The sequence below is a fragment of the Orcinus orca genome, chromosome 2 (assembly GCF_937001465.1).
Source record: "Orcinus orca chromosome 2, mOrcOrc1.1, whole genome shotgun sequence".
Classification (NCBI taxonomy): Eukaryota; Metazoa; Chordata; class Mammalia; order Artiodactyla; family Delphinidae; genus Orcinus; species Orcinus orca.
This window is the reverse complement of record NC_064560.1, coordinates 161,196,177-161,223,383: the sequence shown is the minus strand read 5'-3', so window position 1 is coordinate 161,223,383 and position 27,207 is coordinate 161,196,177. Positions and strand designations below refer to the sequence as shown.

Sequence of the window (27,207 nt, the reverse complement as noted above, 5' to 3'; positions counted from 1 at the left end):
TATGCTCATACATAATTTCCCTTAGCCTCAAAAGTACTGTTTCCTAGATTTTAGAAATTATTTGAGTAGTGACTTCTACTACTATGTACTTTGTGTTTAAAGCAACATTTCTCAAACTTTTCTTACCATAATTAGTAAATATTCTTTACATGAAAAACCACTACAAATGTGTATACATATGCACATATAACTGAACAATACTTACATTTCTTTTTGTTTCACAAAACAATACTTACATTTACTGTGTACAGTGCCCTTGTCTAGTTTATTTTGTTTTACTCCATTTTGTAAGATATTGGACAAAATCCACAATCTGAAAACACTAATAATATAGCCTTTCAATATATCATTTTTAAACTTTAAGTTGAGAGTTAAGATGGTACTGGATAAATTATCTGTAACAAGTAAATAAAACCCACCAAGACCAGTAGGCAAGCTCAACAAACAGATGAAGTAGTAGAGCCACCATGAGGTTACACACATTAACTTCAAGCAAATTAAAGGATAAAGGAAACAACTAACTCAGAAAGAACGGCAGCTTCATGGGAAAGTTACCACAGAGTTCCAAGAAATACCCTCCTGCTGCTGACTCTTTTTCTGGGAAACCAGAGCTGTCCAAATGTCTTACAACTGGAACGACTACTGTCTCACTAGCAAGTTCAAGCTATTGAATCTTTCTTCCTCTTCTTCTCTGGGATGAAGAGGTGAAAACAGTAGAATGAAGTAAACATTACTGTTTCTGCTTCCCTTACTTTCAATTGTTTCTAAATTAAGTTTGAGGTAAAACTCAAAGCAAGAGACCTAAAGGTTGAATGAATTTTCTCTAAATCTAAAAACAGTTAATCACTCCTTGGAAGAATATTTTTACAAGATTTAGAAAGTGGCAATCCGTCAAATCCTGATGTTACTCATCATAAACTATCAAAGCAGATACACTGCATGCTTATAACACAAGGCAAACGAGAGGACAGGAGAGACTAAGCTAGTAACAAAAATATAAAGTGCCATCTACACTGGGTAAGGAGGTTAAAAGAAAGCAGAAGGTGACGAATGGTGGGATTCTATTTTGTTTTCATATTCATTAGGCCCAGAAAGGGTAAGATAATTTGGGGGCTTGATGGGATAGATAAGATGCTGACTTAAATGAAAATATGAAATTTTTGAAGACCCCCACCCAAAAAGGGCAAAGCAATCATAATCAGACATCTAAAGAAACATAATCATTGTACAATCATGGCCCAACTGAAAATAATATTTACGTATTTACCATGGAAATAGTGAATACTGATTTAATTTTAAAACTGTGATATAACTGTATTGGGAAATAATAGGAGAAGTGAAATAAGAAGAGAGAAGGAGTTTTAGAGGGCTAAATCTTCATCTCTCAATTAGGATGTCAAGAGGCAGGTCTAAAACTGGAAATCAAGAAACTACAGTATAACTGTATGATTTAGAAATATACAGATAAATAGGACAACAAAAATTAAGATGTAGAAGCTGGGCAGAGTCAAAACTGGTCATCTGAGCCACATTTTACCATCTTATTGAGAATTTTCCTTTCAGAAACATTGATCCCTTCAAATATTTTTCATAAACTAAAAAATGATTAACTATCCCTTCTGAACATAAGTAGGACATATTTAGTCAAAAAAGTTACTGGTACTATCTTGGAACCAGAGGGGAGTGACTATTAGAAATTGGAGTAAGCACCAAAGAAGAAGAGTGAGAAATGGTGAAAGAAACTGAATCCTGGTCAGATCACTGGAGCCCTGCATCAAGTCTCACTTGAAGCTATTCCTTCCCTTTCCCTATTGGCCAATAAAGTTCACTTATTATTTAAGGCAAAAAAAAAAAAAAGATTAACCAACCATGTTCATTCTGCTTTCCCAAAGCATAGCCAGTTGTTTTCCAGACCCAACAATCACAATTCTTTTAACCAAAGCAGGATCTAATTCCTGACCCGTGCTTATTTCTATTGCTCTTATTTTTTTCAAATCTAAGTCTGTACATTCTTCTGAAATCAGTATGACCAAATATGATGGAGAATTTATTTTTATGACTAAATTGACAAGACTTGGTATTACAGAAACATGACACAGGATCCCATCCTCAGGGCCAACTCTTATCAGGCAACTGTACACCTAGCATATTGGACAGCCAGAGCAGATCATTTTTCATCACACCTGCTCCTTTATACAACAAAATTATTTTCTGTAATAATCATGAAATGAAAAATAATAATGCAGAAAAGACACAAATTTTTTCTTCTATTGGATTTTGTACACATTATGCCACTAAAAATTTTTAAATAAAAATAAAATTCACACAACAAAAGAGGAAAAAGTAACAGACAAAAATACCCATTCATTGGGCTTCCCTGGTGGCGCAGTGGTTGAGAGTCCGCCTGCCGATGCAGGGGACCCGGGTTAGTGCCCCAGTCTGGGAAGATCCCTCATGCCGCGGAGCAGCTAGGCCCGTGAGCCATGGCCGCTGAGCCTGCACGTCCGGAGCCTGTGCTCCGCAATGGGAGAGGCCACAACAGTGAGAGGCCTGCGTACCGCAAAAAAAAAAAAAAAAAAAAAAAAACCATTAATTATACTAATTTAATTTTTGAAAACAGGAAAATATTTGTAAGTACGTAAAAGATTGTCACATCATAGTTTCTGTTTTGAGTTTTACTTATGCAAATTTGTCAGTGAATTCATTAAAGTTGATCTTCCTCGTATATTCATGTTCACTAGGGAATAAAGCCAGATATTTCCATTTATCTTTGCTCATAATAAATTGAAGAATATTTTTTGTTAATTTTAATTTCAAGTTTTTTTCTTTATGCAACAGGTATCCAAATAGCTAGAAAATATCTTAATGATAATAAGTTTAATAGTCTTATAAAATAGCTATTTCACAACAAATTCCAGAAATTGCAATAATGTTCATGTCTTTGCTTCTTTAGGATTTTTTCTAGCAACTTTCAGGTGTCCCATAGTCGAAAAGCTTTAAACAAAAATAAATACTCCAAGAACTTAAGTTCTATTTCTTCATCTCTACAATCACTAGACTATCAGTTCACTCCAAATCTACCACTTAAACTCAGAAATATTTAATACCATGGGGGAACTGGAAAGAGAAATTTTGCCAGAAAGGAGTCAGAAAGATTCTAAAATCTGACAAACTTACTCTTGAGTGAGGCTAAATATAGGTGGGTTCGTTAGCAGTGGCGGGGGGGTGGTGATGTTCTGGGGCTGACTATAAAACTAGGAGTTCTCTGATTACACCTCTGTATACAACACAATATTATTCAGGAACAAAGAATAAAGATGTGCTCATTGGAAGCTTACTTATATACTATGAAATCAAAAGTAATAACAGCAATTGTTTAGAACTTGGACCAAAAGAAGATGTTTTCAGGAAGGAGTATTTGAAAACCAACATTGTTTAGAACTGCTAGTACATGCTGATTAAAAAAAAACAAACAAAAAAACCAGACTGACTTTTTATTGGTTTTATTATTTTTTTTAAATTCTCTACAGATAATGCAACCCTTATTGCCTGCATCTGGCTGGGACAGACCATTCCTACCACCCCACCCTTGCTACACCTCTGCTATCAGGGCACCAACCCAAAACTTACATAAGCTCCAGCCCAAAAGCTTGTGAGTCACAATGCCCAACTCAGTCCTATTTTCCTCATGGGGGAAAAAAATGGAGGCTGAAAACTTGGCTCATACTTAGAGCAGAATAATTTTTTTAAGTTACAGGATTTTAAAAATATACAAATTTTAAAATGCACACATGAACTCAAAATTAGGTAAACAAAAGCTTTTCAACCAACTGCCCCTTGAAACAGTGAAATGGGCTTATTTCTATAGGATTTACCAATGACCTTTTTTTAAAATTAATTTTTATTGGAGTATAGTTGTTTTACAATGTTGTGTTAGTTTCTGCTGTACAGCAAAGTGAATCAGCTATATGTATACATATATCCCCACTTTTTTGGATTTCCTTCCCATTTAGGTCACCAAAGAGCACTGAGTAGAGTTCCCTGTGCTATACAACAGGTTCTCATTAGTTGTCTATTTTATATATAGTAGTGTATATATGTCAATCCCAATCTCCCAATTCATCCCACCCCCTCTTCCCCCTCCCACGGTATCCATATGTTCATTCTCTACGTCTGTGTCTCTATTTCTTAGAGCAGAATAACTTTGTTTTCATTTTTTTGAGAATAAAATAAGCAAAGTTGATATATAAACTCATTGCCTTTAAATATACTATCTGAAATTAAAACAATCTAAAAGCGTAATAAAAATAAAGCTCATTCAGGGGCTTCCCTGGTGGCGCAGTGGTTGAGAGTCCGCCTGCCGATGCAGGGGACGTGGGTTCGTGCCCCGGTCCGGGAAGATCCCACATGCCGCGGAGCAGCTGGGCCCGTGAGCCATGGCAGCTGAGCCTGCGCGTCCGGAGCCTGTGCTCCGCAACGGGAGAGGCCACAACAGTGAGAGGCCCGCGTACAGCAAAAAAAATAAAATAAAATAAAATAAAGAGGGCTTCCCTGGTGGCGCAGTGGTTGAGAGTCCGCCTGCCGATGCAGGGGACACGGGTTCGTGCCCCGGTCCGGGAAGATCCCACGTGCCGCGGAGCGGCTAGGCCTGTGAGCCATGGCCACTGAACCTGCGCGTCCGGAGCCTGTGCTCCGCAACGGGAGAGGCCACAACAGTGAGAGGCCCGTGTACCACCAAAAAAATAAAAAAAATAAAATAAAATAAAGAAAAAATAAAGCTCATTCAGATTTTGAAAGCTCTGTAAATGGAATGGCCTTGGCCATAAGGTACCGCAGAGAAAAAGTATCCTAAGAGACTAAAAATCTAGTCATAGCTTTGCACTACCCAGAGATGTGACTCTGAGTACAGAAGCATTTCCTTCTTTGGCCTCTACTGTAGTGAACTCATGACAGTTCACTCTCCCATAAAAGAGAAGAGCTGCTAAGGATTTTTCCCAGTTCTTGCAGCCTCTTTAGAAACATATATTTTTTTTAATATTTGATAAATAACTGAACTTAAAGCAACTCACACAACTGTCTTGCCCCAGAGAACGCTTCCCCCTAGTCTCCCTTATCACATTTAAATGGCAATTTTGTACCTCAGATATAACCCTGGGAGCAACTTTTTAGTAACCCTGCACATGACATCCAATCCATCAAATATTCTCTATTTTATGCTATCAAAATTATATTCATATTTTGACCACTTTCTCAGCAACTACACTGTTACCATCTTAGTATAAGCCACTACCATCTTAACTAAGACAGTTGCAAGTTTTCTTGTTTTCTCTCCACCATCCATTCTCCTATAACAGACCTTTCTAAATGTAAGTCACATGACACACCTTTGTTCAAAATTCTATGACATCTTCTTCACAGTAAAATCCCAAGTCTTGACCATCATCTAAAAAAAAAACCTTACATGGTCTAACTGGGCCCAGCCTGCCTTCTTATATAAAAACCTGCTACCACTCTGACCTCATCTCCTGCTATTCCCCAATTCACGCTACTCCAGGCACTGGACTCCTTTCTCATCCTCATACACATGCCCATCTCAGGGCCACTGTACTTAAGAGTTCCTCTGCCTATCCCCATTATATCACATGATTAGCTTCTCTGCTTAATTCATGTCTGTTCAAATATCATCCTACAAAAGATTCCACCCCAACCTATGTAAAAATAGCGCTCTACACCAATCACTACATATCCCTTTATCCTGCGGTATTTGTCTTTTGAAGACAAATAACCGCAGGATAAAGTATTTTGATACTGCCATCTAACAAATTCATCAGTGTATTTATATTGTTCATTTCACCCCAATATAATGTAAGCTTCATGACAGTGGGTGCTTTCTCTGTTTTGCTCACTGTTGTTTTTTTAGTACCTAGAAGAGTAACTGACACACAGGAGGTGCTTCATAATCGAATGAGTGCTAATCAAATGAATAACAAAAGTAAAAAACAAAACTGCTGAATAATCAATTATTTTCTCAATTAACATGAGCTAAATACTATGAGGTTTCGTTTCCCAACAGAAACAATTACATATAGATATACAGAGTCAATTGAATTTTATAGCAATTTGGGAGGAACCGAGCAAATTCCAATAATAAATGGAACTTCCTTTTTTAGGGTCCTGCAGAAATCTGAATTAAAACTATATTTCATTGTCATAATTTATAGTTATAATTTTATTACTAAACTAAATAATTTAGTTTATTTAGTGCTGATTTTCTGAGATTAATTTTGGAGTATACATATTTTTTAATTAATACTATGATTGAATACTTTTAAAGTCCTTACTACAAACGACTATTCTGGAATCAACTGCATAATTACATTTCCTCAGTGACCCTGTAATCTCGTGAGCATTTACTCTAGACTAAACAGCCTCATTCAGCTGCCCTGTGTCTGACGGTCGATGAAAGAAGCTTGTTTGACAACTGCTTCAAGCAGAAACATATTTTTTTCCATGACTGTAAAAAAAGATTTAAAACTTACCAGACTAGTGCCAGACTAGAAGATTAAGCAAAAGATTCATGATAGATGTGAGTTGATTTCTTTCTAATTCAAATGCCAGCAAAAACAGATACTAAAGACATTTTGCTGTCATAGCTATAAAAAAAGTTAATTTAGTAATACTTTCATAATTACAACAAAGTATATATCATATATTATATACACATACATATTGCAATTTTTGTGAGTTTTGTACTTCTCCGTATTCTTTGATTTTCTGGTGTCCGAGAATTTTTCCAAAACTAATGTATAAACTTAATTGTACAGGATTCAAAACAAACATAAAACAAAACAAACACCTTTTCTCCATTCTTAGACAATCCATGTATAATAAGTCAATAGGTAAAGACTTTGACCAAAAAATAGAAATTCTACAACATGATTTTAAAAAAATACTTCAACATAAAAGAAAAATCACTTAATCAACCAACATGATACTTAATGATGAAACACTTGAAGGATTCAACAACAACAAAAAAATGAGACACAAGAAACTGCAATTATCAAAACTGTATAACACCAAGTTAAGAAGTTCTAGCCAAATGCAATAAAATATGAAACTGAAATCAGAGACAGAGCATTTAAAAGAAAAAAATTGTTTTTTCAGGTGACTGGCTTCCAGATAAAACCCCAGATAGTCACCTTAAAAAACAAAATTATCAGTAAAACAGCTATATACAAAATGAAAGTATATTTAACCAAGAACCAGTAAGAAAGCATAATGAAAACAATTTTATAACAGCATCATAAGTAAGATGTAACAAAAATTAATTTCCAAGAAATGTGTCAGATATATGAAAACTTAATAAATTTTAAAAGTCCACTCTTTCCGTATCAGTTTATAAGTTTAAAGCAATTCCAAATAAAATACCCAAAAAAGGGGTGTTTGGTTGTATCTAGTGGGTAATAGGGATGGCCGTGCCTTAGTTGTTAAGGTGTTTTGGTTCGCTTTGTTTGATTACTTGTTTCATAATATTCTATAATGAAAATTTTCAAACGTACAGAAAACTTGAAAGAACTGTAGGGTGCTTTGTTGCTTTGGCCAACAAAGTTTACTTGGAAGAACATATGTATAAAAATGCTAAGAACACTTTGAAAAAGATAAGTAGCAAAGGAAGACTTGCCCCACTCTGGTAGGCAGAATTCTGGGATGGCCCCCAAGATTCCCACCTCCTTGTGTGCAGCCCTGCATGATTTTGTCCCCATGGATATGATGGATTTCAATCCTTAGATTATATCACAAGACGGATTTTGCAAACGTAATTTAGATCTCGAATTGGTTGATTATAAGTTAATAAAAAGGGAAATTATCTAAGTGGGCCAAACTTAAACAAGTAGGACCCCTTAAAAAAGGAAGAGATTTTCTCCTGTTAGCACTGAAGAAGATGGAAGCCACTGTGAGTTCTACACTGGCAAGAAACCTAATTCTACCAATAATATGAATGAGCTTGAAAGACAGCCCCCCAGACCTCGCTTACATGGACCCACAGCACCTGCTGACACTTTGATCACAGCCACATGCAATCTGAGTATACGATCCAAGTAACCCATGCCCAGACTCATAATCCACAGACACTGATAATAAATGAGATAAAATGGATGTTGTTTTAAGCCACTTAAATCTGTGGTAATTTGATACACAGCAATAGAAAATAAATATACAACTTAATACTAAAACATATCATGAATTTAAATGAATAATAATGTGATATGGTTAAAAAATGGAAACAAAGATTATTGGAAAAGAAAGGTCAGTGGACCAAAGCCCTAGTATGTTAATCTAAAACATGAATGGAAAAAAGAAGGACTACTGAATAAATTATTCTGGGCCAACTGATTTACTAGTTGAAAAAAACAGAGTAAAGATTCTTTTATAGCTCCTTACAAATAAATAAATTCCAGATGGATTAAGTGATTACATGTAAATATCAAAGCTACCTAAAAATTAGAATATAAATAAATATATATAAAGTTTTGTGTTGGTTTAGGACTTCTTAAGTAGAAGAGCAATGGAAAGTTAGCTGGACGTCATTAATATATTTTACTGCTCAAAGATTAAACCTACTTCACATAAAGCAACCCAAGTGTCCATCAACAGATGGATAAAGATGTGGTGTGTTTATACACACACACACACACACACACAAACACACACTGGAATGTTACTCAACCATAAAAAAGAATGAAATCCTGCCATTTGCAACAACGTGGATGAACCTAGAGAGTATTATGCTTAGTGAAATAAGTCAGAAAGAGAAAGACAAAAGCTGTTATTAACAGAGCTTTGGAATCTAAAAAATAAAACAAATGAATGTACATAACAAAACAGAAGCAGACTCACAGATATAGAAAACAAACTAGTGGTTACGAATAGGGAGAGGGAAGAGGGAGGGGCAAGATAGGGGTATGGATTAAGAGATGCAAGCTACTATGTATAAAATAGAAAAGGAACAAGGATATACTGTACAGCAAAGGGAAACATAGCCATTATTTTGTAATAACCTTAAAGGGAATATAGTCTATAAAAATACTGAATCACTATGCTGTAACCTGAAATTAATATAATATTGTAAATCAACTACATTTCAATTAAAACAAAAATAGGCACAAAGTCAATCATGGCCATAAAAAGTCAAAAAAGAAAAACATAAGATATCAAACGTTAATAGTCTTACTATATGGCTGACATATAAATAAGGAAAAATGCTACTCCAATAGAAAGGGAATAAGGGGCATAAACAGACAATTCATGCATAGGGAGGAAAAGAGGGAAAGAAATTACTGAGGGGACTGTGCCACAATTGTAAAGGTGCCTCCTAAGGAAATGGAACAGCACATGCAATGGCACAAAAATTTGTGAGACACCATGAGGTTCTTAAGAAACACCAAGTATGAGAGGACCAGGACATATGGCTACAAAGGTAGATAGGGGACAGATTATGTAGATAATGATGAGCCACTGAAGAATATTAATAATAGAGAGACATGCCCAGATTGATATATTAGAAAGTTTTCTCTGGCAAAAATGAGGAAGACTTAAGGAGGGAGACTAAGAGAGTGTTATAACAAAAAATTTTTTAGAATATGTTTCATACCTCATCTCAAATTCTTGACATATAAAGTTCCAATTTATCAATTTTTAAGAGCAAAAGAATGATCACGAAAAGTATCTCCAGGGTTGGTATAAACCTTCCAGACTTCAGAAAATACTACAAAGCTACAGTAATCAAAACAGCATGGTATTGGCACAAAACCAGACATATAGATCAATGGAACAGAATAGAGGGCCCAGAAATAAGCCCACACACCTATGGCCAATTAATCTGCAACAAAAATGTCAAGAATATACAATGGAGAAAAGACAGTCTCTTAAGCGAGTGGTGTTGGGAAACCTAGACAGCTAAATGTAAATCAATGAGATTATAACACTCCCTCAAACTATATACAAAAATAAACTCAAAATGGTTTAAAGACCTAAATGTAAGACATGACCCCATAAAAATCCTAGAAGAGAACATAGACAAAACATAATTGACACAAATCATAGCAGTATTTTCTTAGATCAGTCTCCCAAAGCAAAAGAAATAAGCAAAAATAAACAAATGGGATGTAATCAAACTTAAAAGCTTTTGCACAGTAAAGGAAACCATAAACAAAACAAAAGACAACCTACAGAATGGGAGAAAATATTTGCAAATGATGCAACTAACAAAGGGTTAATATCCAAAATATACAAACAGCTCACACAACTCATTATCAAAAAAACAAACAACCTAATCAAAAAATAGACAGAAGGGGTGGGATGGGGAGGGTGGGAGGGAGGGAGACGCAACAGGGAAGACATATGGGAACATATGTTTATGTATGACTGATTCACTTTGTTATAAAGCAGAAACTAACACACCATTGTAAAGCAATTATACCCCAATAAAGATGTTAAAAAAAAAAAAAAATAGACCTAAAGAGACATTTCTCCAAAGACATATGGATGGCCAACAGTCACATGAAAAGATGCTCAACATTGCTAATAATTAGAGAAATGCAAATCAAAACCACAATGAGGTATCACCTCACACAGGCCAGAATGACTATCATCAGAAAAGTCTACAAATAATAAATGCTGGAGAGGGTGTGGAGAAAAGGGAACCCTCCTACACTGTTGGTTGGAATGTAAGTTGGTGCAGCCACCATGGAAAATAATATGGACGTTCCTTAAAAAACTAAAAATAGAGCTACCATATGATCCAGCAATCCCACTCCTAAGGATCTATCCACACACACACTGGAATATTACTCAGCCATAAAAAAGAATGAAATGTTGCCATTTGCAGCAACATGGATGGACCTAGAGAATATCATGCTAAGGTGAAATAAGTCAGACAAAGACAAATATTATATGACATTACTTATATATGGAATCTAAAAAATAATACAAATGAATCTATAGACAAAACAGAAACAGACTCACAGACATAGGAAACATACTTACGGTTACCAAAGGGGAAAGAGGGGGGGAAGGATAAATTAGGAATATGGGATTAACAGGCACAAACTACTATACATAAAATGGATAAGCAACAAGGATTTACTCTACAGCACAGGGATATCTGTTAATAACCTATAACGGAAAATAATCTGAAAAATACTTATATATAACTGAATCACTTTGCTGTACACCTAAAACTAATGGAAGGAAGGAAGGGAGGGAGGGAAAGAATCTCCAGGGTTACTGTGAAGGTGGATCTTCTATTTTAGGGGAACTATATCTTATCCTATTCCCTCAAGAATGAACATTTTAATTGTTTTGCCAATAACAGTAATGGATTTGTAACAGGTCAGTTACTTCTGTTCAGCAATTTGATTTTTATCAGTATAGTCTACAGCCACACAAGAAAACAAAATTGATAGGTACTGATGAAGATCAAATAAGAAACCTTCTAATTATCATCAGGTTCTACTATTATTACAACCACAATTTTTTTCACAAGTGATTTCATAATAATAGCTAAATAATCTTATCAACTGGTTAGGAAGGACTCTAGATAGTAAACAGGAGAGACAGAAATGAATGTGTGCACTTGGCTACGACACTCTACCACAAAGAAACATACAAAAATGTTCTACAGAAATGAAGATTAAAATTTTATTCTACAGAAATCTGGTAGCAAATGGTTTCATTTAAATTCACAAATAAGTAAAAGTGAAAAATATACATCTTAAAGATTATAGCTTATAACAGTTGTTCCTTATTTCTGGAATAGGTTCATGAATGAAAAGTTCATATTAAATAAATCACATATTTTTAAAACAGTAGTGATATTTGACTAAATAATTTGAAATTGATGAATAAAATTGATAATCCTTGTAATTTATATTAGTTAAGGGAAATACTTTTCTTTGGGTGGGAAGTAGTAAAATATTAACTAGAAAGCCAGTTGGTTATTAAAAAGACACTCTCACAGTGCCAATCAATGAGACTTTACTAAACTAACCACTAAAGCTGCAGTCTGGGGAATTTCAATTAGCAGTTAAGTTTTCCCAATGCTTGCTCCCACTGGCACAGAGTTAATAAAACATGTTTACGTATTTCCTTGAGCAAACCAGAAAAGTACTGCCAGTGCAATTCGAACTATAATTATATATTCATAATACCCTCCTGAATGAGAAATTCTCATTTATTCTTCATCTACTTCTAAAGTTTAACTAACTTTAGAAAAGATTCCAGTAAAAATCACCTAAAATCTCATGGCAATGTACTTCTGATTTTGTCCTTTATCTAAGTTATACATGAGGACAAAAAAGTAGTTCTTTGGAGACACAATGCCTCCTAAGACCTTATGCCACATAGTCCCAAAAATATATAATTAAAATTATTTTGAAAGTGCCTGCATTCATAGTTTTGCACCAACTAAAGTGAAGCTACAAAGTGTAGTATTCTTAACTTCTTCATTTCATACAGACTTCAAAGCAAATATAAGAAAATGGAAATAAGGTAATGTATTCTCTATTTGCCTCTAGAGAAACTGAACTTGTTTCCTCTGTGGATAAAATAACACAAAATGGAAAATTTGTTGTAACAGGAAAAGAAAAGAGAGAGGAGTAGAAGCTAGAGTTTTATGGGAAGGGGGAGAGCCCGTTGTAAAAAGATTAACTGGGGCTTATTAGATGTAATCTTCTAACAAAAATATGGACAACCCTTAGAACAGATGTGTAACTACTATACCTTAAGTCAACTAAAGTTTATATTCCTGTACCTTAAGAGTAGCACCTTTGTAGATACCAAATTATTCTTTGAAAAGTCACTTCACAGAGTAACTTCTTCAGTTTCTTTCTAAATGTTTCTGAAAATTAGATTATATAAAAATACATTTTTAAATCTAAAATAATTTCTAAAAAGGAAGAAAGCAATATAGCTTCAAATAATAATGCCAGAAAAGAAAATGAACTAGTAAAGTAAGAAATCTATTTAGGATTTATTTTGGCAAATGTTTAAGTATGAAGTCATAACATGTCACCAAAGAGACCACCTGAGCTAATTCATGCTGGCTCCCCAAAAGAAACTGTCTGTGTAGAATTCAATCCCTTATGGAACTTCCCTTATGGCACAGTGGTTAAGACTCTGCACTCCCAATGCAGGGGGCCCAGGTTCAATCCCTGGTCAGGGAACTGGATCCCACATGCACGCCGCAACTAGGAGTTCACATGCCACAGCTGGGGAGCCCACCTACCGCAACTAAGACCCAGGCAACAAAATAAACAAATAAATAAAATATTATTTGAAAAAAAGAATTCAATCCCTTTCTTAAGATACAAGGCTGATGAGAAGGAAGGTGTGAGACACATTCTATTTTGGTAGATACTTCTACATCAAGAAGAAGTCAATGTTTCTTTAGCAATTTTGACATCACTATGGATGACCTAGAAATTCTTCCCCTACTTAGCCACAGAAGCTAAACGAAACTTATAATCAAGGTCCATTGCTTGAAATACATACAAACTCATAATCAGAACAATTTGTCTTCTTAAATGTTGTGGATACAGAATATATTGTACAGTCTTTGTTGAGAGAGACAAAAGTATACTTCTAGAATTCTGGAACTAACTATATTTTAAATAGTCAATAATTAATGAAAGCCCCCCAACCACTAAAACTAAACAAAATAAAACCATGATCCAGCATCCTTTATTTAGGATCAAATAAGATTTTAGATATGAAAAACTTGGGAAAAGTACAAACACTATAGTTATACCTTATGTAAATTGTGCTTACCCTACATTTTTTTTTTATAAATTTACTTACTTACTTATTTACTTATTTATTTATTTTTGGCTGCATTGGGTCTTCATTGCTGTGCATGGGCCTTCTCTAGTTGCGGCAAGCGGGGGCTACTCTTCGTTGCAGTGCGCAGGCTTCTCATCGCAGTGGCTTCTCGTTGCGGAGCACAGGCTCTAGGTGCACGGGCTTCAGTAGTTGTGGCTTGCGGGCTCAGTAGCTGTGGCACACAGGCTCAGTAGTTGTGGCTTGCGGGCTCTAGAGCACAGGCTCAGTAGCTGTGGCACACGGACTTAGTTATTCCACGGCATGTGGGATCTTCCGGACCAGGGCTCAAACCCGTGTCTCCTGCACTGGCAGGTGGATTCTTAACCACTGTGCCACCAGGGAAGCCCTACCCTACATTTTAAAATTCAAACCACAATAGTAAAGACAGAAGTAAAACAAAAAGGGCTCCAAACAATCAAAAGTGTTGCCAAAGCTTATTCAATTTTAAAATTTTACTCAAAACAAGAAAAAAAGAAAACAGTCAATCAAGCTACTCTGTTTTACAGAGACTTCTAACAGAGTTAGCTAAATATTAACATACAAATATACAGCAGCACCACCACCACCACAGCAGATTAAAAGAGGAAGATGAGGAGGATATTCCATTGAGTAGACCAAGTAAAAATCAGCAAAAATTGAATATGCACGAGGAAATGAACTATTAGAAAAACAGCCAAGACTCAGCTGCTGGGGTAGGGCAAAGGTTGGGTGCCACTAGAGGAGGAGTAAAAAACCTACTGCCACCCTCCCCAACCCTGTACTGACACAGAATAAAGCCTTCAATCACTGAGGAAAGGCAGGAAACCCACTCTTACCTAAACTAACATAATGATGCGAAGCAGAGGTTGAAAGAAGGGCAGGAAACTGTCTTATACCCAAGACTTCCCATCCCCACCATCACAAGGCAGAGCTCACCTGTGGGGTTGGGAGAGGATAGCAAACTCAACTGCATCCTGAAATAGGAGACAGAAGTTGTTTGCCTCTGGGGAAGAGAAAGGTACACTGAGAAAGCACCACTCTGAAGCTCTGGCACACAGACCTCCTGAAACAAAAATCAGAACAGGAGAACTAAGAAACCCCCTTGCTCCTACCACAAGACTCATTCCAAGTAAAAAGCAAGAGGAGCCTATCGCTGAGGAGGGACACTGAGAGAGAGAACCCCTTTCTGGCTCAAGCTTGCAGAGTCTGCGGAAAGCTGAGGGTGGAGCAAGAAGACTAAGAAAAACCCTCCAGCACTCCAGGCCTCATACTAGGTACAAAGTGGCAACAGGTCCTGGCTGGAAGAATCTGAAGCCTGTGATAGAGCAACAACAACCAAACTGAGATCAAACTACAGACTTGATACTCAACTCCTTACACTAATGGCCTAACAGAAAAAGGGACATAAATATTGCTGGCCATAAATATTATTTATCTCAGTCTCTACTGTTCTGTTGTACAATATTCAAAGAAAATTACAATAAACACAAGAAAGCAGGAAAAACAAATCTACTATTAAGGTATAAAATAGTCAATAGAATCAGACCCAGAGATGTTAGAACAATCAAAGAGGCACCTGAAAATAACATGATTACTAAGCTGAAGGATCTAGTGGAAAAAGTGGATAATATGTGAAAATTGAGAGGGAATTTCAACAAAAAGATGGAAATTACAAAAAGGAGTGAAATGGAAATGCTAGAAATGACAACTGCAATATCAGAAAGAGTTCCTTTGATGAGCTTATCAGCAAAAGGGACATAGAAGAAGAATAAGTGAACTGTAAGGAAAGGACAAGAAGAATCATCCAAACTTATGAAACACAAAACTCAAGATTGAAAAACACAAAATAGAGCATCGAAGAACTGTAAAACAACATCAGAAGGTCTTACCTATGTGAAATCAGAGTCTCAGAATGAAAACATAGAGAAAATGGGGCAGAAGAAATCTGTGAAAAGATACTGGCTGAGTTATTTACAAAATAAAAACAAATTATAGTCCCAAGATTTCAGAGAAACTTTTAAAGCTCAGAGAAACTATATCTTCATATATAATGTCACGTTATTATAGAAAATATACAGTAAAATCTTGCTTTTTTAATCCAATCTGGCAATTTCTGCCTATTATTTGGAGTATTTAGACCTGTTCTGTCAAACATGGAAGCCACTAACCATATGTGGTTATTTAAATTAAACTGAATAAAATTTAATATACAATTCTTCAGTTACACTAGGCATATTCAAATGCTCAGGAGAAGCATGCAACTGGTGGCTACTATACTGAACAGCACAGACATAGAATTCCCATTTCAGAAAGCTTTATTGGATAGTGCTTGCTTAGAACAATGTAATTACTGATATAGTTAACATTAAATCTACCACCATGCTATTTCTTTCCTAATTATACCATTTCTTCATTTTTTGCCTCCCTTTTCCTGCCCTCCTTTTCACTAATGGAGTATTTTTAAGGATCTCATTATTTACTCTGTTACTTGCTTACTGTCTGTCCCTCTTTGTTTTACATTTTTAGTTGTTGCTCTAGGATTTATACTAAATATCTCCAAATACTATTATACCTCTTCATGCATAGTGTAGGAACAGTACAACAGCCAAGTTTTTCCCTCTTCCTATCCTTTGTACTAACAGTTGTACAGTTTATTTTTGTGTTCTTATTATTCATGGCCATTTCCATAACCTTTCAAATGTAATTTTTTAAACAAATTTATTTATTTTATTTCTTTATTTTTGGCTGTGTTGGGTCTTCGTTGCTGTGAGTGGGCTTTCTCTAGTTGTGGCAAGTGGGGGCTACTCTTCATTGCAGTGCACGGGCTTTCACTGCGGTGGCTTCTCTTGCTATGGAGCAGCATGGGCTCTGGGCGCACGGGCTTCAGTAGTTGTGGCTCGCAGGCTCTAGAGCACAAACTCAGTAGCTGTGGTGCACAGACTTAGTTGCTCCATGGGATCTTCCCGGATCAGGGCTCGAACCTGTGTCCCCTGCATTGGCAGGTGGATTCTTAACCACTGTGCCACCAGGGAAGCCCTCAAATGTAATTTTAATGACAAAATTATTAGAAAAACCAACTGTAACAGAGGAGTACTTTCAACACTCTGTCCTCACTAATATTAAAAGTAAAGATTGTAACAAATTTATTTGAAAGATACAGAATTCTGGTCCCTGCTAACCCAGTAAGAAATAAGAAATCAATGTCTATATCACTTATACCTTTTTACATAAAACCCAATATTGTCTGTCTTTTCAAGCTTCAATTTTAACATCCAGGCCAATTATTTGATATATTTGTTATCTAAAACTCAAAAGGGGTTTTAGGTTTTTTTTCACTTCCCCACGGCTTCATGCTTGGAGGCTGCAGGACTTTTAAGAGAATACAAAACTACAGAAAATCTTAAGATCTACCAAAGAGCAGATAAGTGAATTATCTCTAATTTTCACAGTATTTTGAACCTGGAGCCTCCACATTCATATGTAAAATACTACACTTTATGTTCAAGATTGCAGTTTGGGTTTTGAAGATGCCTGTAGCGTTTATTATCTGTTTCACCTACCTTATTTTTGCTATTGGGGCCTTTTTTAAAATTACTTTTTTATTACTTGGTTTCACTGTATCCATTACTTTCTTTTCACATTGTATTATTTTTAGTATTTTTTAAAAAATTTTTAAATTTTATTTTATTTATTTTTTTATACAGCAGGTTCTTCTTAGTCATCAATTTTATACACGTCAATCCCAATCGCCCAATTCAGCACACCATCATCCCACCCCACCGTGGCTTTCCCCCTTGTTGTGCATACGTATGTTTTCTACGTCTGTGTCTCAACTTCTGTCCTGCAAACCGGTTCATCTGTACCATTTTTCTAGGTTCCACATACATGTGTTAATATACGATATTTGTTTTTCTCTTTCTGACTTACTTCACTCCGTATGACAGTCTCTAGATCCATCAATAGCTCAACAAATGACTCAATTTCGGTCCTTTTATGGCTGAGTAATATTCCATAGTACACATGTACCACAGCTTCTTTATCCATTCGTCTGTCGATGTTGCCTCCATGACCTAGCTATTGTAAACAGTGCTGCAATGAATATTGGGGTGCATATGTCTTCTTGAATTATGGTTTTCTCTGGATATATGCCCAGTAGTGGGATTGCTGGATCATAAGGTAATTCTATTTTTAGTTTTTTAAGGAACCTCCATACTGTTCTCCATAGTGGAGAACAATTTACATTCACACCAACAGTGCAAGAGGGTTCCCTTTCTCCACACCCTCCCCAGCATTTGTTGTTTGATACCTCATTGTACTTTTGATTTGCATTTCTCTAACAATTAGTGATGTTGAACAGCTATTCATGTGCTTCTTGGCCATCTGTATGTCTTCTTTGGAGAAATGACTATTTAGGTCTTCTGCCCATTTTTGGATTAGGTTGTTTCTTTCTTTAATATCGAGCTACATGAGCTGTTTATATATTTTGGAGATTAATCCTTTCTCTGTTGATTCATTTGCAAATATTTTCTCCCATTCTGAGGGTTGTCTTTTCTTCTTGTTTATGGTTTCCTTTGCTGTGCAAAAGCTTTGAAGTTTCATTAGGTCCAATTTGTTTATTTTTGTTTTTATTTCCATTACTCTAGGAGATGGATCAAAAAAGATCTTGCTGTGATTTATGTCGAAGAGTGTTCTTCCTATGTTTTCCTCTAAGAGTTTTTTAGTGTCCGGCCATATATTTAGATCTCGAATCCATTTTGAGTTTACTTTTGTGTATGGTGTTAGGGAGTGTTCTAATTTCATTCTTTTACATGGAGCTGTCCAGTTTTCCCAGTACCACTTACTGAAGAGACTGTCTTTTCTCCATTGTATATCCTTGCCTCCTTTGTCATAGATTAGTCGATCATAGAGGCGTGGGTTGATCTCTGGGCTTTCTAACTTGTTCCATTGATCTATGTTTCTGTTTTTGTGCCAGTACCATACTGTCTTGATTACTGTAGCTTTGTAGTATAGTCTGAAGTCAGGGAGTCTGATTCCTCCAGCTCCATTTTTTTCCCTCAAGACCGCTTTAGCTATTCGGGGTCTTTTGTGTCTCCATATGAATGTTAAGATTTTTTTGTTCTAGTTCCATTAAAAAATGCCATGGGTAATTTGATAGGGATTGCATTGAACCTGTAGATTGCTTTGGGTAGTATAGTCATTTTCACAATATTGATTCTTCCAATCCAAGAACATGGTATATCTCTCCATCTGTTGGTATCATCTTTAATTTCTTTCAGCAGTGTCTTATAGTTTTCTGCATATAGGTCTTTTGTCTCCCTAGGTAGGTTTATTCCTAGGTATTCTATTATTTTGTTGCAATGGTAAATGGGAGTGTTTCCTTAATTTCTCTTTCAGATTTTTCATTATTAGTGTAGAGGAATGCAAGAGATTTCTGTGCATTAATTTTGTACCTGCAACTTTACCAAATTCATTGATTAGCTCTAGTAGTTTTCTGGTGGCATCTTTAGGATTCCCTATGTATAGTGTCATGTCATCTGCAAACAGTGACAGTTTTACTTCTTTTCCAATTTGTATTCCTTTAATTTCTTTTTCCTCTCTGATTGCTGTGGCTAGGACTTCCAAAACTATGTTGAATAACAGTGATGAGAGTGGACATCCTTGTCTCGTTCCTGATCTTAGAGGAAATGCTTTCAGTTTTTCACCATTGAGAATGATGTTTGTTGTATATGGCCTTTATTATGTTGAGGTAGGTTCCCTATATGCCCACTTTCTGAAGAGTCTTTATCATAAATGGGTGTTGAATTTTGTCAAAAGCTTTTTCTGCATCTATTGAGATGATCATATGGTTTTTATTCTTCAATTTGTTAATATGGCGTATCACATTGATTGATTTGCGTATATTGAAGAATCTTTGCATCCCTGGGATAAATCCCACTTGATCATGGTATATGATCCTTTTAATGTGTTGTTGGATTCTGTTTGCTAGTATTTTGTTGAGGATTGTTGCACCTATATTCATAAGTGACACTGGTTTGTAATTTTCTTTTTTTGTAGTATCTTTGTCTGGTTTTGGTATCACAGTGACGGTGGCCTCATAGAATGACTTTGGGAGTATTCCTTCCTCTGCAATTTTTGGAAGAGTTTGAGAGGACAGGTGTTAGCTCTTCTCTAAATGTTTGATAGAATTCACCTTTGAAGCCATCTGGTCCTGGACTTTTGTTTGTTGGAAAATTTTTCATCAGTTTCAATTTCATTACTTGTGATTGGTCTGTTCATATTTTCTATTTCTTCCTGGCTCAGTCTTGGAAAGTTATTCCTTTCTAAGAATTTGTCCATTTCTTCCAGGTTGTCCATTTTGTTGGCATAGAGTTGCTTGCAGTAGTCTCTTAGGATGCTTTGTATTTCTGCGGTGTCTGTTGTAACTTCTCCTTTTTCATTTCTAATTTTATTGAATTGAGTCCTCTCCCTCTTTTCCTTGATGAGTCTGGCTAATGGTTTATCAATTTTGTTTATCTTCTCAAAGAACCAGCTTTTAGTTTTATTGATCATTGCTATTGTTTGTTTCTATTTCATTTACTTCTGCTCTGATCTTTATGATTTCTTTCCTTCTGCTAACTTTGGGTTTTGTTGTTCTTCTTTCTCTAGTTCCTTTAGGTGTAAGGTTAGATTGTTTCAGATTTTTCTTGCTTCTTGAGGTAGGCTTGTATAGCTATAAGCTTCCCTCTTAGAACTGCTTTTGCTGCATCCCATAGGTTTTGGATCGTCATGTTTTTATTGTCATTTGTCTCTAGATATTTTTTGAATTCCTCTTTGATTTCTTCAGTGATCAGTTGGTTATTTAGTAATGTATTGTTCAGCCTCCATGTGTTTGTGTTTTTTACATTTTTTTCCCTGTAATTCATTTCTAATCTCATAGCGTTGTGGTCAGAAAAGATGCTTGATATGATTTCAATTTCCTCAAATTTACTGAGGCTTGATTTGTGACCCAAGATGTGATCTCTCCTGGAGAATGTTCTGTGTGCATTTGAGAAGAAATTGTAATCTGCTGGTTTTCGATGGTTTTCGGTAAATATCAATTAAATCTATATGGTCTATTGTGTCATTTAAAGCTTCTGTTTCCTTATTTATTTTTATTTTGGATGATCTGTCCATTGGTGTAAGTGAGGTGTTAAAGTCTCTCACTATTATTGTGTTACTGTCGATTTCCTCTTTTATAGCTGTTAGCGGTTGCCTCGTGTATTGAGGTGCTCCTATGTTGGGTGCATATATATTTATAATTGTTATATCTTCTTCTTGGATTGATCCCTTGATCATTATGTAGTGTCCTTCCTTGTCTTTTGTAACATTCTTTATTTTAAAGTCTATTATATCTGATATGAGTATTGCTACTCCAGCTTTCTTTTGATTTCCATTTGCATGGAATATCTTTTTCCATCCTTTCACTTTCAGTCTGTATGTGTCCCTAGGTCTGAAGTGGGTCTCTTGTAGACAGCATATATATATATGGGTCTTGTTTTTCTATCCATTCAGCAAGCCTGTGTCTTTTGGTTGGAGCATTTAATCCATTCACGTTTAAGGTAATTATTGATATGTATGCTCCTATGACCATTTTCTTCATTGTTTTGGGTTTGTTTTTGTAGGTCCTTTTTTTCTCTTGCGTTTTCCACTTAGGGAAGTTCCTTTAGAATTTGTTGTAGAGTTGGTTTGGTGGTGCTGAATTCTCTTAGCTTTTGCTTGTCTGTAAAGCTTTTGATTTCTCCATCGAATCTGAATGAGATCCTTGCCGGGTTGAGTAATCTTGGTTGTAGGTTCTTCCCTTTCATCACTTTAAGTATATCATGCCACTCCCTTCTGGCTTGTGGAGTTTCTGCTGAGAAATCAGCTGTTAACCTTACGGGAGTGCCCTTGTATGTTATTTGTCATTTTTCCCTTGCTGCTTTCAATAATTTTTCTTTGTCTTTAATTTTTGCCAATTTGATTACTATGTGTCTCGGCGTGTTTCTCCTTGGATTTATCCTGTATGGGACTCGCTGCACTTCCTGGACTTGGGTGGCTATTTCCTTTCCCATGTTAGGGAAGTTTTCAACTATAATCTCTTCAAATATTTTCTCGGGTCCTTTCTCTCTCTCATCTCCTTCTGTGACCCCTATAATGCGAATGTTGGTGCGTTTAATGTTGTCCCAGAGGTCTCTTAGGCTGTCTTCATTTCTTTTCATTCTTTTTTCTTTATTCTGTTCCACAGCAGTGAATTCCACCATTCTGTCTTCCAGGTCACTTATCCATTCTTCTGCCTCAGTTATTCTGCTTTGATTCATTCTAGTGTAGGTTTCATTTCAGTTATTGTATTATTCATCTCTGTTTGTTTGTTCTTTAATTATTCTAGGTCTTTGTTAAACATTTCTTGCATCTTCTCGATCTTTGCCTCCATTCTTTTTCCGAGGTCCTTGATCATCTTCACTATCATTATTCTGACTTCTTTTTCTGGAAGGTTGCCTATCTCCACTTCATTTAGTTGTTTTTCTGGGGTTTTATCTTGTTCCTTCATCTGGTGCATAGCCCTCTGTCTTTTCATCTTGTCTATCTTTCTGTGAATGTGGTTTTTGTTCCACAGGCTGCGGGATTGTAGTTCTTCTTGCTTCTGCTGTCTGCCCTCTGGTGGATGAGGCTATCTAATAGGCTTGTGTAAGTTTCCTGATCCACATTATACTCTTTGTGCTATTTTATTTTGTTAAGAAACAACTGTTTCTAGATTATGTTTTCATTCAGTAGTTTAGATTGAGACACCAGATCAAGATATGATTTACTCCATCCAACAAAGTTTATATGTATACTTTCCATAAGTACACAAATACCCATTTGTTCTCCTAAGACAGAATGTGATCATCTCCATCACTCACAAAAGCCATAATCCCAAGTTCATTTCCAAAATGGATGCATATATTACAGGTTTTGAGCCACTGAGCCAGCTCTACATCATACCCTTTGACAAAATATATTTTGTAGCTCATTTCTCATAAATATAATTTCAGTATACAGAACAGACATTGAGTAAATCTACTCTTTTTCATGGCAAGGAGTTCAACTCTATTTTCACTGGCTTACTGCTGACTAAATTAAGCCCCTATTTCTAAAAAAAATACACAGTGAGCCGAAAATGAACAGCTACTTCAGTATGGCTGGCTGCCAATGACATCCTTAAAAGGGAACTAATACAATCCAGTCTCAATCTCAAAAGACCTAATAGGACCATAGGAAAAATAACAGATTAACTTAGTATTAAGCACCATTCATTTCTTACAAAAGAGTAAAGTTCTGTAAACTCAAAATCTAAGAATGCTAAAGTATAAGTTAAAAATGGCAACAACCAAGTCCTAAACATCAGTTCCTCAATGAGAAGTTCTTCTGAACACTTACCCAAGTCTTCCTAGCATTTCAAGCTCAGGAACTTGTGGCCCACAAGTCTCTATTTGCAGTGGTTGATATTCATATAGAGCTTCTTCAAGCTTCTGAATGGGTGGTAATGTAATATGTTGACCCTGTTAGAAAAATGAATGAAAATAATACTTTTTAATATTATTTTCGTATTAATACTTATTTGCAGTCATTTTAAAGATGAGCTAAATTCCTCACATTAAAAATATTACCCATTATTCATTACATTACTGAAACCTGTATTATATAATTAACACATAGTCAGTGACACATGATTTAAAGGAAGAAACCTAAATCCATCATTAAATTAAAATTTAGCCTTAAAGAGTATAGCTGTTAAATGTCAATGGTAGAATTCAGGAAACATATAAGCATAGTCTATTCTCACATTTTTCTATTTTTATTATACAACTGTGACAGTTTTGGTAACCTGTGTTTTGTTGAAAGCTTTAGTTAAGGAAGGACACTAATGAAATTATTCTCTGCAAAGTTTTGCCACATAAATATCTATTCTCTTAAGTCTTTACAATGGAATTAAACTTACTTAACAAATATGTGTATCTGATGTCTACTTACACACACACACACAAAATGAGGAATATTATGCTAAAAATTAAGTTGAATGGAATATCCATGTATTTTTCTGAAAAGAACTACTGGATAAATAAAATAAAAAGATCATACTTGATGAAAAATATACAAAATAAAATACCACTCAGCCACATAGCACCATTACACTGAGATTTATATATTTATTGTAATCTGAGCACATAATTCTAATTTTGAAAAATCCGTATTTTTTTATATAGTCCATGTTTTCTGATTCTAACTCTAATTCTGTTATTTTTCTTGGTATAGTTCTCACCAGCTTCTCTATGTCCTAACTTTTTAATAAAAACTAGTTCTTACAGTTATTAATTCCAATGTTTCTGGTTTATAATTTATTCCTCTTGTTACCTCCCTTAGTTTCCATTACTTAAATTACTAAGTTGGATACATAAAACATTTGTTCTCTTTTATTTAAAGAAAAAAAAAGGTAAAAACCATGAATTAAAAGTGATACAGTGCAACTGAGGTGGTGAGGAACGACCACTGAGGATGTTTGCATATGACTCATGGTTCTTCTCTTCAACAAGTTTAATACCATGTAGCATTATCCTAGCTAGTTTACCATCATATTAATAGCTTCTCTGACACTGTGACCTCAAAACTCCTTCAGCAAACTCGGGCAAAGGACTTGAACAGACATTTCTCCAGAGATGTACAAATGGCCAACAAGCACCAAAAAAGATGTTTAACATCACTAGTCATTAGGGAAATGCAAATCAAAACCATGAGGATATAAAATTGCCTCTCAGTATCCCTGAGGGGTCTGGTTCCACGTTACCCCAGGGATACCAAAATCATGTATGCAGAAGTCCTTTATAGAAAATAGCATACTAGCACAGTCAGACCTCCCTATCCCCAGATTCCTCATGCCTGGGTTCTGCATCCATGAATTCAACCAAACCCAGACTAAATTTCATGGCTGCTTGAAGCCATGGATGTGGAACCCACAAATACAGAGGGCCCAACTGTAGCACTTAACACCCACAACTATTTAGGATGGCTATTATCCAAAACAAAAAAACACATAAAATAACAAGTGTTGGCAAGGATGTGGAGAAATTGGAACTCATGTCCATTGCTGATGGGAATGTAAAATGGTGCAGCTACTATGGAAAACAGACAGCAATTCCTCACAAGATTAAAAGATTAAATATAAAATTACCATGTAAGCCAACAACTCCACTTCTGGGTATATACCCAAAAGTAGTGAAAGGAGGAACTTGAACAGATATTTGTACACCCCTACTCATAGCAGCATTACTCACAATAGCCAAAAGGTAAAAGTAACCTTGTGTCCATCAATGGATAGTGAATAGGGTATTCACACAATGGACTATTATTCAGTCTCAAAAAAGGAAAGAAATCTGATACATGCTAAAACATGGATGAATCTTGGAGACATTATGCTAAGTGAATGAAATAAGCCAGTCACAAAAGGATAAATATTGTATGATTCCAATTATATGAGGTTCTTAGAGTAGTCGAATTCATAAAGACAGAAAGCAGAATGATGACTGCCAGAGGGTGTGGGGAGGCAGGGAATGAGGCACTACTATTTAAATGAGTACAGAGTTTTAATTGGAGAAGATAAAAAAAATCCTGGAGATGGATGGTGGTGATGGATGTACACTGTGAACATACTTCAAAATAGTTAAAATGGTAACGTTTATGTAATATATATTTTACCACAATTTTTTAAAATGGGTTTCAGGACTTCCCTGATGGCACAGTGGTTAGGAATCTGCCAGTGCAGGGGACACGGGTTTGAGCCCTGGTCTGGGAAGATCCCACATGCCACAGAACAACTAAGCCCGTGCACCACAACTACTGAACCTGTGCTCTAGAGCCTGCGAGCCACAACTACTAAGCCCACACGCCACAACTAGATGAAGCCCACCTGCCTAGAGCCCATGCTCCGCAACAAGAGAAGCCTCCACAATGAGAAGCCCACGCACCTCAACAAAGAGTAGCCCCCACTTGCCACAACTAGCGAAAGCCCGTGTGCAGCAAAGAAGACCCAACGCAGCCAAAAATAAAATAAATAAAAATTTTTTGAAATAATAAAAATTCTTGGAGAAAATGAAAAATGTGTCTTTAAAAAAAATTTAAAAAATTAAAATGGTTTTAGATATTCTGATTTGCTCATTTACCTGGCTGAAATAATACATATCAAAAACGAAATAAAGTGAGGTATATGGAAAACTCCATTAACATTATTTTAACCCTTAACCTCCATATGTTTCAGAGCCTTTCTAAATAAACTTGAAACTGTCAAGCTAAATCTTGTACTACCTCTCAGTAATCCAATTTCTGAACAATGAATCTGAATACAGAGTATTACACAGGTTAAGAAGGGGCCTGCCTAAGCAGGACATTCTGAGTGGCATTTTGACATCCCTGTTTCAAAGTGTCTTCTTCATAAGTTACTAAGTACTATATTCTCCTGTCACATTATACAAAAAGTCCAGTATTACTGTCACATTTTTAGGTTAAAAAAAAAAGAAGATAAAGGAAACTAAGAATTTTAAAAGGACACCTATTATATTAGTTATCCCATAACACAGTAATGCAGATTACTTTGATTACTCCATTTTCACATTACAAATTGGAAAGCAAGACCCAGGAAAGATGATACAAAATGGATAATTCCAAGAGCTGGAATATTTTCCAAGGAAGATAATATTCAAAAAAAGACAGGCTCTCTTAAGTCATTAATGTGGGAATGAACACATTAAAAGTAATCATTCCCTAAATAGCAACAATGATGCCCAAGTTAAAAGTTATGATGTCAGGCTCCCCTGGTGGCGCAGTGGTTGAGAGTCCGCCTGCCGATGCAGGGGACACGGGTTCGTGCCCCGGTCCAGGAAGATCCCACATGCCTCTGAGCAGCCAGGCCCATGAGCCATGGCCGTTGAGCCTGCGCGTCCGGAGCCTGAGCTCCGCAACGGGAGAGGCCACAACAGTGAGAGGCCCACATACAGCCAAAAAAAAAAAGTTATGATGTCATATAATCCAAAGTATTGTCTGCAAGTTTGTGGGTACATAAAAGATCATACAATAATAATAGCTAACATTATTTACTCAGGCACTGGTCTAAAGGCATTTAATGCATTATTTCTTTAGTATTCACAATAGTTTTATGAGATAAATACTATCATCCCTACTTTACAAATGAGGAACAGGGGCTTAGATATGTGACTTAGCAAGGTCACACTGTAGGTAATGGCGGATTGAGGATTAAAAGCCAAGGGTGTCAGATTCTAAAGCCTGTGTTCTTTTCCCCTAACTTCCTTATTTTATGGATAAAGA

At 35.9% G+C, this 27,207-nt stretch overlaps 1 protein-coding gene across 5 annotated transcripts in view; it reads right to left on the bottom strand.

Moving 5' to 3' along the window:
* MNAT1 (MNAT1 component of CDK activating kinase) overlaps positions 1 to 27,207 on the bottom strand; it is a 216,494-nt gene that overhangs the window by 71,524 nt on the left and 117,763 nt on the right. For 3 of the 5 annotated variants that reach the window (XM_049706412.1, XM_033421047.2, XM_004262098.3), the window contains one exon: positions 23,272 to 23,393. In XM_049706412.1, the coding sequence (XP_049562369.1) occupies positions 23,272 to 23,393 (122 nt within the window). Of the gene's footprint in view, positions 1 to 14,793; positions 14,921 to 23,271; positions 23,394 to 27,207 lie in introns of all 5 variants that reach the window. The other 2 variants (XM_049706413.1, XM_049706414.1) reach the window with 1 other exon arrangement.